The sequence below is a fragment of the Hevea brasiliensis genome, chromosome 4 (genome assembly GCF_030052815.1).
Source record: "Hevea brasiliensis isolate MT/VB/25A 57/8 chromosome 4, ASM3005281v1, whole genome shotgun sequence".
Lineage (NCBI taxonomy): Eukaryota > Viridiplantae > Streptophyta > Magnoliopsida > Malpighiales > Euphorbiaceae > Hevea > Hevea brasiliensis.
The window spans coordinates 110,348,927-110,362,624 of NC_079496.1; the positions used below are offsets into that span (position 1 = coordinate 110,348,927).

Genomic DNA, 13,698 nt, shown 5'->3' on the forward strand with positions numbered 1-13,698 from the left:
ATATATTTAATTTGAACCAAATAATGCTCACTCCTGACTCGATTAGCAAAGTAATTTCGGGAATGTAAAGTGGTTGACTATGTAGCATGTTATAGTTTGGTTGATACCTTTAGGGTGTTTGAGTTATGTCAAACTTTTTGTCAAAGATTGATGCATGCTTTATTTATTATAGACGTTTGATGCATGCTTTATTTATTACAAAGTTTTTAATGTTATATAAGTGGTCACATCCATGAAGTTCATGCAATCGATTTTACTCCCTGTATAGGGGTCAACTTTAACGATTGGTCTTTTGTTAGGCTCTAACATAGGAAAGGCTAAATCGAGCTTGCAAATCGGGCATTCTCATCAACAGATGACACATTAACATCTCAAAGAATGATTTATTTTGAATTGTATTAATTGTCCCTTCAGAAAGTCTGACATGTGATATCAGTATTTAGCTTCGTTACGAAGGATTAATAAAAACTAATTTTGTGGGCTTATCTTTAGAATTTTATTTAAGAGAAATTATAAAAAAAGTATGTGGGTTCACTCGATTTTATTTCGGGGTCTGTGGTTAACTTTGTGATAAAGTGATACTCTGAGATTCACATCGTTAGCAAATGATGATTTTCCATCTCCTCTCTGTTAAACGATGCTGACGTGGAACAAAAAGGTATTGACCTGGAAGAGAAATTAAAAAAAAACATAAAAATTATAAAAAATATCATGTGGTTTACTTATTTTCACTTTAAGGTCCGTGATTCATTTTGTGACAAAGTAATATGCTGAGATTTACATCACTAGCAAACCAAGTGAATTATTTAACTCATAGAAATAATCGAAATCTGATATCTTTTACTTTCGGAATACCATAGAAAAGTTTATGCATATTTTCTTTGAAAAGTTCAATTTTCCAATTTTAATATTCTATGATGTCTAAGTCTCTAAGCCAAAAAAATTTGACACCACATCTAGAAGTGCTATGGAGTTCAATGGGTAGTTTTGGCCACAAACTCCTCAAGGCAGTGTTGATGGAACCTGTGCCCAAAAAAAAAAAAAAAAAAAAATTTAGCCACCTCATAAAAAGGAGGAACAGATGGCTAGTCAGCTAAAAGCACCTTTTCAATTTACCGTTCCAATAATAAAATTATTGCTCCTATTCAAATTCTCAATAATACTAATCCAATAACTCACCCAGGAGTTTATACTACATAAATCATCCTTGATAGTGATTCTAAAAGTGAAGATGCAAATTCCAGGTACAAAAATCTATTTATATGATTCCGAAAGTCAGAGTTTTCATGCAAAACTCTACGTCAACATACCTCACTTACAAAATTACCATGTCTAAAGTGAATAAAATCTTTTTTTTTATGAAATATCTTAGCAATATGTGAATTATTTTTTTTATTAATAAAAATAATTAAAAATATTATTTTAATGCTACATCTATGAAATTTGACAGCGTAAGACAAAATTTTGTATTTGCTGATAAAGCGTTACTACAAGATATCACTTTGACACAAAATTAAATCTTAGAGCCTAAAATGAAAATGAGCGAAGACAACATGGTACTATTTTATAATTTTTATTTTTTTTTTAATTTCACGTCAGCAGATTTCTTTTTCATGGTAGTACCTTTCTATTCTACATTAGTATCTTTTAACAGTGATTGGATGGAAAACTATGTTTTGCTAACAGTGCGAATCTCAGGGTATTATTTTATCATAAAGTGAAATAAAAAATGAATAAAATTACATAGTATTTTTTTATAATTTTTAATTTTATTTATCCCAATATTAATTTGGTGGCAATATAGTTGGATGTGCATGTTCCTTTATGTAGCATACGTTCGTATTTAATGCACACCATTTGATATGTCTGAGGACCTCAGAAATCAAGGACAAATTTCGACGGACTTGTACTCTATTGGTTTGATCATTGGATGTGGGGTTCAGTACCCCACATTGAGTTTCCTCTTTTTTGTTTTCCTCCATCTTTTATTTATTCTTCTTCGCTTTGTTCTCGTCGTTTTTTGATCTTGTATTCCTCTTCCAAATCCTTTGTCGTCCTTGTCAAGGTACGCCATTCCATTCATTCTCTTCTCAAATTTTGTTTTCTTGTTAAAATTTCTTTCATGGCACCTCCCAAGCATTGTTCTCAAATACGCCATTCTTTCTCTACTTATGATCTTGAGAGGTTAAAAGTGGATGTATATTCTCCTGGCTGTCCTCCAGTTAGGAGAGACAACCGTGACCTCGTCCATTTTCTTAAACAATTAGTGTGGTCGGCGGCTCCCTCCTACGAACTTTTAAGTAAAAAACACTTGCCTTGAAATTAGATATCAAAATTATTCTTTCTCAAATGTACAACTCTTTCACAAGGGGGAAAAACGCTTGCCTTGAAATAAAAATCATTTCATAATTACCGCAATATGCAAGGGACCTGATCATTACATTGTTGTCGCATTAATTTACACAGGCATGATGGTGATAGAAAACTACCAGAGGAGAACATGAAGAAAAACTGTTTTGATCTTGAACATCAAAATTAAGCACATTATCAATGTATGACACAAGTAAATAGTTTGCACAAAATTCGGCGCGACAGTCGATCAACTTCCAAATTTCATACTCGAGACTTCTTAGAAAGTTGTATATCATCATCATAATGGCCACCATCACCATTCTCCTCCATTTTCTTCCTCGCCAGTATCTTATTAATCTGGTGCAACTCATTATTGAGCTTCTGATCCTTGTTTTGTTTTCGTGTCTTCCGACCATCTTGCATCTTCACTCCAAACTGAAATGCAGCTTTTGGCATTGCTTCCTTCTGCTCATTGTATTTTGCCCATTCCTCTTCTGTCTCAAAGTCCCATCGATGAAGACGACCTTTTGCCTGTTGAAGAGTAATTAGACTATAATTAGCACCCACTAATAAAATTATTTGGATTTATACCAGTAAACCTTATCAAGGTCCCACTGGAGCTGTACAAAGACTATCTTCATTCACATCACACAAAGCCACAAGCAGGTTCATGTAAGAGATGAAAAGTGCATGGTAATATGGCATATATGACTATTAAAAAACCACCCAGCAGGTATCTCTCTCTTTAGCAAAAGTAAAAGAGACTGATTCTGAGATAGATCACTTACTCGTCCACCCATATCCATTTTAGACAAGTCATCTTCATCATCGCTGTCCACAATCTCACGATTATACTCTTGATACCCAGGGTAACATTCGGAATAACTCTCAGAAATAAAATTGGGATCCTTTTCTCTGGCATCTTTCTCCCTCAATTGCTGAAGCCTCTGATCATCTCGCTTGAACACTGACCCTAAACCTCGATCCTTCTCTTCTTGGGTCATGAAGCGTGGGTCCTGAACAATGTTTGAAGCTGCTTGCATGTCATATGCCTGCACTGTTTGCTGGAGATACTGTTCAGGATATGCCAACTGCTCAGCATATTGGTAATCTTGCCACTCTCCCTGGTAGCCACTAGCCAATGCTTGAACTTGCACTGCATCATATCCATTCTGAAACGAACAGCCATTAAATTAACAAATTAAGATAGAAAGAAGAAAAAACCTTACAATAAGCACCACAAAGTTGAGGTAATTCAAAACTAAAAGGGTAATTTGAAGCATTTCCTCCTAAACTTGATTTTTATCACAAATTCTTCATATTCTTCTCTATATGCACAAGTAGCTACTCATGACTATCTACTTACCAGGTCTTGCCAATCCTGAGAAGGTGCAGAAGGAGGGACGGGGCCATAAACAGGTTCATTGAAATAGGAAGTTCTATCTTTGTTTCTAGGTGACTCTTCCATGTCCTCTGAAATAGGGCTTTGGCTCATGTCTTTTCCAGGAACATGATAGTCAACACCATCTCCCACAAATATGTCATTCTCTTCTTCCCTAGCAACTGCAGGACCCAGCTTCTCTTGAGAATCAAGCTGAACTCTCTTGGGAGGTGGTGGTGGTGGTGGTGGCAGAGGCAAAATCTCTCTTTCAGTTTTATTGCTCAAAATCCCCCCATTTGGTTTTGCATGCTTACCCTCTTCATCATATTCATTGCTAGCAGCTGAAACTTTTCCTGCAAGATAAATTAAAGACAAGGAGTAAAAAAAAAATCAGTCATGCAAATAAGTGAATCTATCAAGAAGCTAACCACAATGAAGGATGCATCTGATAGTCTGATGAAGAATGACGATAGCCAGAAAGAAATCAACATGGATTACAAAGTTTGAAACATTTTTCATCTGAGGAAACCCTGTACTGCAAGATGGTATATTCTCTTTTCGTTATATGAGAATAAATTTTTTCAAGAAAAAAAAAAAGAATTACAAACATTCAAAAATATGTATAGCTACTGATATGTAAGTGCAGCACATGGCAATTACCTTTTGCATCTTTTTCCTTCTTTTTCTTCTTGAGAACCTTCCCAGATGATCCAAGGCGAAGATATGACATAATTTTAGCAATTCGATCCAGCACAGATCCATCAACACTAACAGTAACCATTTCCTACAAAAACATATTTAAACTTAGATATGCTTTCTAATACTTATCCAACAAGATTGCCACAATAGATAAAGAAAATACAAACCTCTGGCACTGGACAATCAGCTTTACTCCGGTGCAATGTGGTTGGAATATCATGAGAGTACCCACCCTCCTAAAATGCACCCAAAAATGGGGAGAAAAAGAAGAACATGATCAGTCAGAAGTAGGAATGCCTTAAACAGTGAGGGGTACATCAAATGAGCAAAGCGGATAAGAGCACTTCTATACAATCACTCCTAACAGTTAATTCATATATCTGTCATATGTAGCAGCATACCATAATTGTCATCAGTTCTTACATTCCGTTTAGTAAATCTAAGACCAATATAACTATTTCGTAAAAGTAAAAGCACAAGTAATGTCACCTTTACATCCAAAAATAAAAACCTGCAAGTCCAAGACATAAATAGTCCCATATGCCTCAACAAGGAAAATTAATTTGTTCACAGTACAACTAAAAGGGGAAAAAAAAAACACTCATCATCTAGGCTCTTCAAGGTGTATGATATTAAAAACTGTTGGTAAACGAAATTGGTACGGCAAAAATCAAAATAAAGTAATTTCCTTGGATGAGCCTAAATTTCATCTTTTCTACTCAATGTTGTGCACCATATTGATGCAAGACAAACTGAACATTTTTTTTTCCTTTGGAATGAATAAACCAAATACAAATCAATAGAAAAATAAATAAATAAAACTTGGAAGAGTATAAAGATCCTGAAGATCAACAACTGTCACAGAGTAAGTTGAACAATCACTAAACAATTATAAATTAAGATGAGAATAGGAAAACAAGCAAATTGTACCATGTTAAAAATAAATGCCATTCGACCGGGAAGAAACATCTCATTTGTCTTGATAATAGTTTGAGGCTTCACTATGCATTGATACACAGACTGAAACAGGGAAATATGGCAATAAGTAAGGAACTTAAGAAAGCAAAAAACTAACTTCCAACTAAATAAGTTAAAACAGGAATATATTCCATAAATCTACATATTCACAAAAGTTGGCACACCTTTGCAGTTGCAGTGCGAAATGACAATTGTTGGTCTTCCTTAGATGGTCTATCAACCAATGACAAGCATATGTTAATGCAAACAAAGACACAAATATATATATATATATAGTCGAGACTTCCTAAAGAAAAGATGTAATAGAATCGATTGCCAGCTATCCAATTGAGGAAACGATGTTTCGCCCCTCCTCAGAGGTCAAATAGAAGTAAATTTGCAAGCTTACTGTAAGATTATACCATATCATAATGGATGAGAAGCTCAGTTCCTCACAGGCTAGCTTCATTATCACTCCCTCCTTTTTCATTGAATCTTGCATGCAGTCTCTTTCTTTCAGTCAACTTACAGACACCATATAATATTACAAATCCAATGCTACTAAACATAACTTTGTTCTCATATCTTCAAATCATAATTACTTGAAACACAAAAGAAAAGCTACAAAACATAGAAGAAATTCATTACCTAGACTTCCCATCAGCATCATCTCCAGCATCTGGCTTCTTATCAATCTCACTTCTCACTTTATTAAGCAAGGCATAATCTAGTCCTTTCACCAAATGCGTGTGCTCCACATCACCTGAAAATCATTTCTTCATTTAGCACTAAAACCAAAGGGGATAAAAAGAAAAACAATCAAGCAATTATATGGTAACGAAAACACGAACCTCCAAGGTACTTGCTCTTCTCAATGGAAATCTTGTGGGCGTCAGCTGACCGGAGATCAACGGCGCCTGGAGGAGCAACTGAGTGAAAGGACCCCAATTCCGTGGGCTCATAATCAGGATTTTGGTCTTCCCTTCGTTCCTTCGCACGATCCCTATATTTCGGTGGTTCTGGCTCCTCTGGTTTCTCCTCTCTGCAAAATTTCCATTGTGAGAAATAGGAATAGAAACTTCAAGTCCAAAAATTACCAATTTTAAAAATAATTAGTACGTGCTTGTTACTTACTTGCGACGAGCAAATTTCTCCTTGTAATGTCGTTTTGACGATGTCATTGATGAAGTTCTGCAGCCAATTGAAGCTAATAATAATTAGGGTTTCCTGAGTGGTTAGAAATTGAGAATTTTCTGAGGTTAGGGTTTCTATTGAGAAGGAAAGGTCAGATAGAGCAGAGGAAGAAGGATTAGGATTTAGAAGAGCCTATTATACAATTACAAAAATGCCACTTCTTCTCCAACAAAGGCACAATTGCACAAATACAATATGACTTTTTTTTTCCTAATTAAAAAAAAAAGTAATTATTACTAAAAATTACTTAATGAGTAGGAAATTTATATATTTTTAAATTTTAATATATAAAAATTACATAACATTTTAGATTTTTTATTAATTATTTTAAATTTTATTTTTATTATTTTTATCTCTCAAAATTTTTAATAAATATTTCATAATAAAAATAATTAAAATATGTGTATATATAATATAAATATAAATATATGTAATTAATATATATTAATATATTAAAAAGTTACCTTATAATAATGATTATTTATTATAGTATTAGTAGGGTAGTTATTAAATTATTTTATATTTTTAATAAAATTTTTTATTATATTATTATATTTTTTATTATGAAATTTTTATTAAAAATTTTAAGAAATAAAAAGTATAGTATATAAAAAATTATAAAAATAAAATAATAAAGATTTAATTTATTTATAATTAGTATGTATTATTTTTATTTTAATAATTTAATATTTTTATTTTAATTTATTAAAATTAATTAATACTTATTATTATTATTGTTATTATTATAGACAACTTATACCATTGAATTATAAAAGAGAATGTCATATGTCAAATTTTTTTATTAATTATTATAATTTTATTTTTATAACTTATATAATAAAAAATGCCACATGAAAGAGAATATATTAACCACGTAACAATAATGTGTATCTATACACATTAATGACATTTTGTAATATTATAAAAAATTAAAAAATATGTAATTTATTAATTTGATTATTCCAATATTTTTAAAAGTTGTAAATTAAAATTTAATTTGAGTATATTTAGTATGAATACTATTATTTATTATAAATTGGAATAATTATACTATCTATAGATTGCTATCAATTATTTTAATTTATTGGTTCAAATTATAAATAAGTAGTATTATTCTAAATATATTTAAATTTAATTTAAATATAAAACTTTAAAAATAAATCTTAAAATGTATTAAAATTAAATACTGAAAAGTACTTAAAATTGAGCGAAAGATTAGCTATTTTATTTTAGGTACCTATAACATTCGCTTATATAAATTTAAATTGAAATTAAATGAGTTAAAAAAAATATTAATATTACGTAATTTTTATGAACTTATATATCTATATAAAGTAGAAAGATATTTCGAAGAGAACGTTACATTATATTTTTTTATATAGTATTGTTATGTGGCTAATATATATATGTGACATTCTCATATTATGATTAATACGTGATATTTTTTTTATAATATTATAAATATTTAAAATTTATTAAATTTTAATTAAAAAATACGAAATTAGGTAAGTATAGCAATCGTTTTTCCAATTCGATTTGACTTATCTTGCACTCAATTAATTATAATTTAATATATATATATATATATATATATATATATATATATATTTGTTTATTAAAATCGTGTTTAAAACTTACATTTCTACTTTATAATAATATTAAATTAAAAAAAAGGTCCCCACAGGGAAACCCAATCGTCCCGCTCCCTGGTGAGCAGGACAGGGGAGCAATCTCCACCCCTGTATGCCCCATTGCTATTTTTAATATCAGGAGAGATGTGAGGAGAGAGAAATAATTTTTTATTTATAATAACTTGCAAGCCTCCAATTATATGTAACATGAAATTTAAGTTTATTCAAATTAAAATTAAGAGAATTTTAAGTGATAATATTGAAAAAATATTGAATGATCAAAAAATTAATCAATGTTAATATAGAAACCTGCAATAATCGATTAAAACTTTAATATAGTTAAATTGAAATTTAATAAATTTTAAAAATAAAATAATAAATTTTATAAAATAATTCATAAAATTGAATAATTTTGAGTGATAATTACTCTGCATCAGATGCTATTTTTTATGTATTTGACTAATAAATAATCGAAAATTTTCTTATTAAATAAATATATTATTTTGTAAACTCCATAGTAACCCTCTAATGAAATTGGTGACATGCTCTGGTTCTAGACTGAGAGCCATACCTCATCTAAATTTTTATTTATAAAAAAATAAATATATTTTTTTAATGGTCATAATGTTTCTAAAAGCAAATATGTTAATTGAATTTATGTTAAAATATGATTATGTTTAATAGTTGAATTCAAATAATTAAAATATCTTTTAAATTTCATTATGTGCAATATGAATATTTATGTATTAATATTTATTAATTAAGACTCTATTTATTTTACAAAAAATAGTAAATATTTTTACAATTTAATAAGATTATCAAAATTTAAAAAATAAAAAATAACTTTTAAAAGAAATATAATTTTCTTTAAAAATTACTTAATTTTTTCTTTGATCAGAAAAATATATTTTATTGATTAATTTTTCTAAATGACTTAAATGCTAGAAAATAAAAAAAAAATATTTTCAAAAAATATATTTCACAAAACAAATCAAGTCTGAGTTAATTTAAATATTCTAATTATCTATAAGAAATTAAAATAAAGAAATGACAATATTATGAGGTGAAATATTAAGATTGTTGGGTATGCCAGTGAATAAGAGCTTGCTTTTTTAGGCTGTCTGTTAAGCCATCAACCTTGTTCTAAAACCTCAATCTAATGAAAATTCTATCTTTTTTTTTAAAAAAAAAAAAAAAAAAAAAACCCTGTGTACTTAAGCCTCTAGAGAGCACTGAACCGAAAGCAAGTGAAGATAATGGCAGCTTTGGTGCAGATTCTTCCCTAGCCTTGGGCATATAACAATGCTTTGAAAGCTATATGTATTGAAAGAATTCAAGTACTGCAACTCCAATTTCTACGACTGGCTGGATCACAGGGTTACAAATCCCTCAAATTATGGTTAGTAATATGGGAAAAAGATCAAACATTTGGCAGACACTAAACGAATACAATTGGTAAGCTCCAATTTTGAGGCATTTTCACTCTTTATGGAATGGACCTCCACTCTCTGTAGGACCTTACAATCTTTAAGATCTTTTCTTCGACAAGGAAAAGCTAACCATTGCTAATAAATTCCATTTATTATATATTTGAAAGTCAAAATTCCAGTCTAAATTATAATTAAATGATAAAATATTATTATTTTATACGATAAAATTCAAATTCATAGAAAATTTCGTGTTGTGATCGAAATAAAAAAAATATTATATTTTTTTATCCTTTACAATAAATTTTAAGAAATAATCAAAAAATATATTTAAATTATAATTTAAAAATTTTAAATGATTGTATATTATTATTTTTTATATATTATAATATAATTTATTCTCTCATTTTATCGATAAAAGTAGACTTTATGATCGAGCCGTGTAAATTTTGTGCCTTAATAATTTTTTTTTATTATGTGATTGTGATTTAAATAAATAATTTAAAGAAATTCATTTACTATCACATGTCAATTTGTTATCTCCTAATTTTTGCACATGCTCAACGAGGAATATAGTCGTAGTATTCCCAGAATCAAAAGGCAACTAATAGTGTTTTTATTGTATGCATAAATTAATTTTTAATTTTAAAAAAGTTGAATTTTATTTTAAATTTTTCATAATCTATAAATTTAAAAAAAAAACTAAATTTTAATTTATTTTTTAAAAATTGAAATATTAAATGAGGTGTTCCTAAATTTGATACTAAAATTTTTAAAAGCCCACAGCAGCAATCTCACGAAGAAATTATATATTATATTTATTATTTTATGTAAAATAGTTTTCGTACAGTAATGAATGAATGTGTGTATATAATGAATCTCAAAAAATTATAATTATTAAATAATTATATATTTTTAAATTTTAATAATTATATTTATATATTTATTTTTTATTATTTTATCATTTTACATAAAATATTAACATTAATAACTTAGTATATCACCGCTTTATTATATAATTTATGTATAGAATAATTGTTGTAAAGGCTTATATTTTTAGGTTCCACATGTCATTTAATAATAAGATGATAAAAGGAAGGTTTAAAACTTAATTATACCTTTATATTTATTTAAAAAAATTAATTTAATATATTTTTAATTTTTTATTTAATTTAAAATTTTTAATTTAAACTCAATTTAATTTAAAAATAATTTAAATCAGAAAATCAATAAATTTAACTTATAAATTTTAATTTTTGAATATTTTTAAATTAATTTAATAAAAAATTAAAAATAATTAAATTAAAATTATTTAATAAATATAAGAGTTAAATTTAACATTGTACCTCTCTCTCTCTCTTTATATATATATATATATATATATTAGTTTGATTCTTGTCCATTTATTATTATTGTTATTTAGTTTTTTAATTTTGTTTTTGTTAATATTTTTTTTTATTGGAAGAAATTATTCTTCAATTTTAGAATCACGGAAGAATCTTTTAGTAAAGGTATAAAAGTTTAAAGAAGGGGATATTCTGAACAAGTTTCAAAATATCTTTGCTAGCAAATGTTGTCCAAGTTCATGAACACTTTCCCGCAACGATGACCAGCACCACCACGGCAGGCAGGCAGGCAGGCGGGCAGGCAGGTTGTTGATTTTACAGATATTATTATTATTATTATTATTAATCGTGGACGCAACTGTCTCGAGCGTGAACTTGGTTGATTTTTTTTTTAAGGGTAAATAATTATTTAAAATAATTCATATATTTTAATTCTATTAATAATTCATAGAAAAACTTTTGACAATTAAAACAAACTTTTCCTTTCAAATTTTAGTTTGGAGGTTTTGATTTTTGGCATTTATATAGTCAAGCGGTCATGTTATATAACATTTTTTAGTAAATTTTATCATTGGTTTATGACCAAATAAATCAAAATATTTATGTTTGTTAATTATTTTATTTAAAATTTTTAAAATTAAAAAAATTTGATTTAACACTCAAATTAGAATTTAGTAAATTACAACTTAATTTCTGAGAATTAACGAAACCTTACAACTTAATTTTAATATTTTCATTTCTGAGATTTAACGAAACCTTATAATTTAATTTTTATATTTTTAAAATTAAGTAATTTAATTTATGAAATCTGATAAAACCTATAACTTAATCATTTAATTTAAACTTTATGGTTAAATAATATAATTAATATATTATTCTTCTAAAAATTGATTCTTCTTCCTATTAAGAATTTTCTAAAATTGTTTTTTTAAGTTTTTCCAATTTATGTTTTTCAAATTTTAATCAATAAAATTTTGATTTCTTGAAATAAAATTAAAATTTTTGCGATGAAAAACGAAGTTCAAGTTAGATTGAGTTTACGAGTTGCGACTCGACTCGCAAGATCTCTCCCATAGCTTCAATCTTCGTGTTACCATCGGCTATGGGTTTATCCAGGGATGGGCTAGTGGCCCGACTCAATTACGGTCTGTGATGAATAGATCGGGACATGGAAATTCACAACTTCCCATTTCTCTCTTCTATAAAATATATAAAGTTAAGGGCATTTTGATTGTTTTTATTATAACTAACGTTTAATTTGACAGAGGGACTAAGTTGTTGATTTTGCCAAATCTCAATGACTAAATTGCTTAATTTTGAAAATATAGGGACTAAATTATAGGTTTTGCCAAACTTCAGGACTAAATTATAATTTACCTAATTTGGAAATAAAATTTGGGTGTTATAAATTTCTTCAAATTTTGAAATGCTTAGATTAATTGTATAAAATTAAAAAATTTGGATAAAATAAGCTAGGTTTAGATTTTTCAACCAATTAATTTAAGTGAGTTAAGTGACTAGGTGAATTAAATTTATTTAAAAAAATTATATTGCATGTCTACCGGCTGTCTAAATGACAAAAATCAAAATCCCAAAAATTAGATTATATGTTTGGGATAAAATTTCTTTAATTTTAGATTATAAGTTTTAGATTTGGATTTATTTGGTTAATATTTTTTTTCCTAACCAATGTAAAAAGATTAGAGGGCATTTTTCTCTTTGAATTTTTTTAACATACCTTTTGGTAAAACCATGACAATTTTACTAAGACATGCTAACCCATATAAACCACCTACATACGCTATCCACAACCAATGTGGAATCCCGAAGGATCAGCCCTCCACGTGGGGACCACGTGTATGCGACTCATATGTGGGGGGTAACCCACGCACACACCGACTCACCCTCTCAAGTGCTTTGATTTTTTTTTCTCAAAGGTATACACACTCACATAGGTGATTTAGTGACAGAATATACTTCTTAGTAAAACTATGACAATTTTACCAAAATATATTAACTCATATAAATCACCTACATATACTATCCACAACCAATGTGAGATCTTGAAGGACCAATTTCTTTTACTTGCTTACTCTTCTTGTTCCCAATCAAATTGATTCACTCCTTCGTCTCCTATAAATGATGACGCAAGAGGATTTGAGGAGCTGATGCAGAGCATATATTTTTGGATGAGATAATGTGTATATTCATTTTTTTTTAATTCTATTTAGAACTTGTGCATTTTTTTTTAATTTTAATTAAGATTTACATATTTTTTCTTATTTTATTGGGATTTTTATTTTGGGTACAATTAAAATTCCTACTTAGCTATAATTTATATTTTCTTAGTTAATTTATGACTCAAAACTCTATAAATAACCATGATTCCATGCATTAGTTTTTAAGATTTAATTATTAAAACTACAATAGAATTATTCATTCAAATGCATTATATATTGTGTGAGTGTGTATCTATAAGTTTCACACTGCGTTAAGTTATATCAGAATAGAGAAATCACCCAATCAAGATGGTTAACCTTGATGGAGGTGGCGATAATAATGGTTCTCACAACGTTGATTGGGGAACTAGAGCTCTTGGCGATTGAAACAATGTCACTGGATCTTAGATTTGGGTATATAAAGACGTTTCAAAGATATTGCATATTGTCTTAGTGCTTTAGGAATTAATACAAATAAGAATTTGGTTGACA

At 28.4% G+C, this 13,698-nt stretch overlaps 1 protein-coding gene across 1 annotated transcript; it reads right to left on the bottom strand.

The window, feature by feature from the left end:
• Positions 1 to 2,381: 2,381 nt before the first annotated feature.
• Positions 2,382 to 6,722, bottom strand: LOC110672702 (suppressor of mec-8 and unc-52 protein homolog 2). Its single transcript, XM_021835550.2, has 10 exons — positions 6,524 to 6,722; positions 6,241 to 6,431; positions 6,038 to 6,152; positions 5,575 to 5,623; positions 5,363 to 5,452; positions 4,600 to 4,668; positions 4,394 to 4,517; positions 3,719 to 4,086; positions 3,141 to 3,524; positions 2,382 to 2,883 (listed from the first exon to the last, which is right to left on the bottom strand). Exons 1-10 carry the CDS (start codon positions 6,568 to 6,570, stop codon positions 2,614 to 2,616), a joined length of 1,707 nt encoding a protein of 568 aa, XP_021691242.2. The 5' UTR covers positions 6,571 to 6,722; the 3' UTR covers positions 2,382 to 2,613.
• Between the last annotated feature and the right edge of the window lie 6,976 nt (positions 6,723 to 13,698).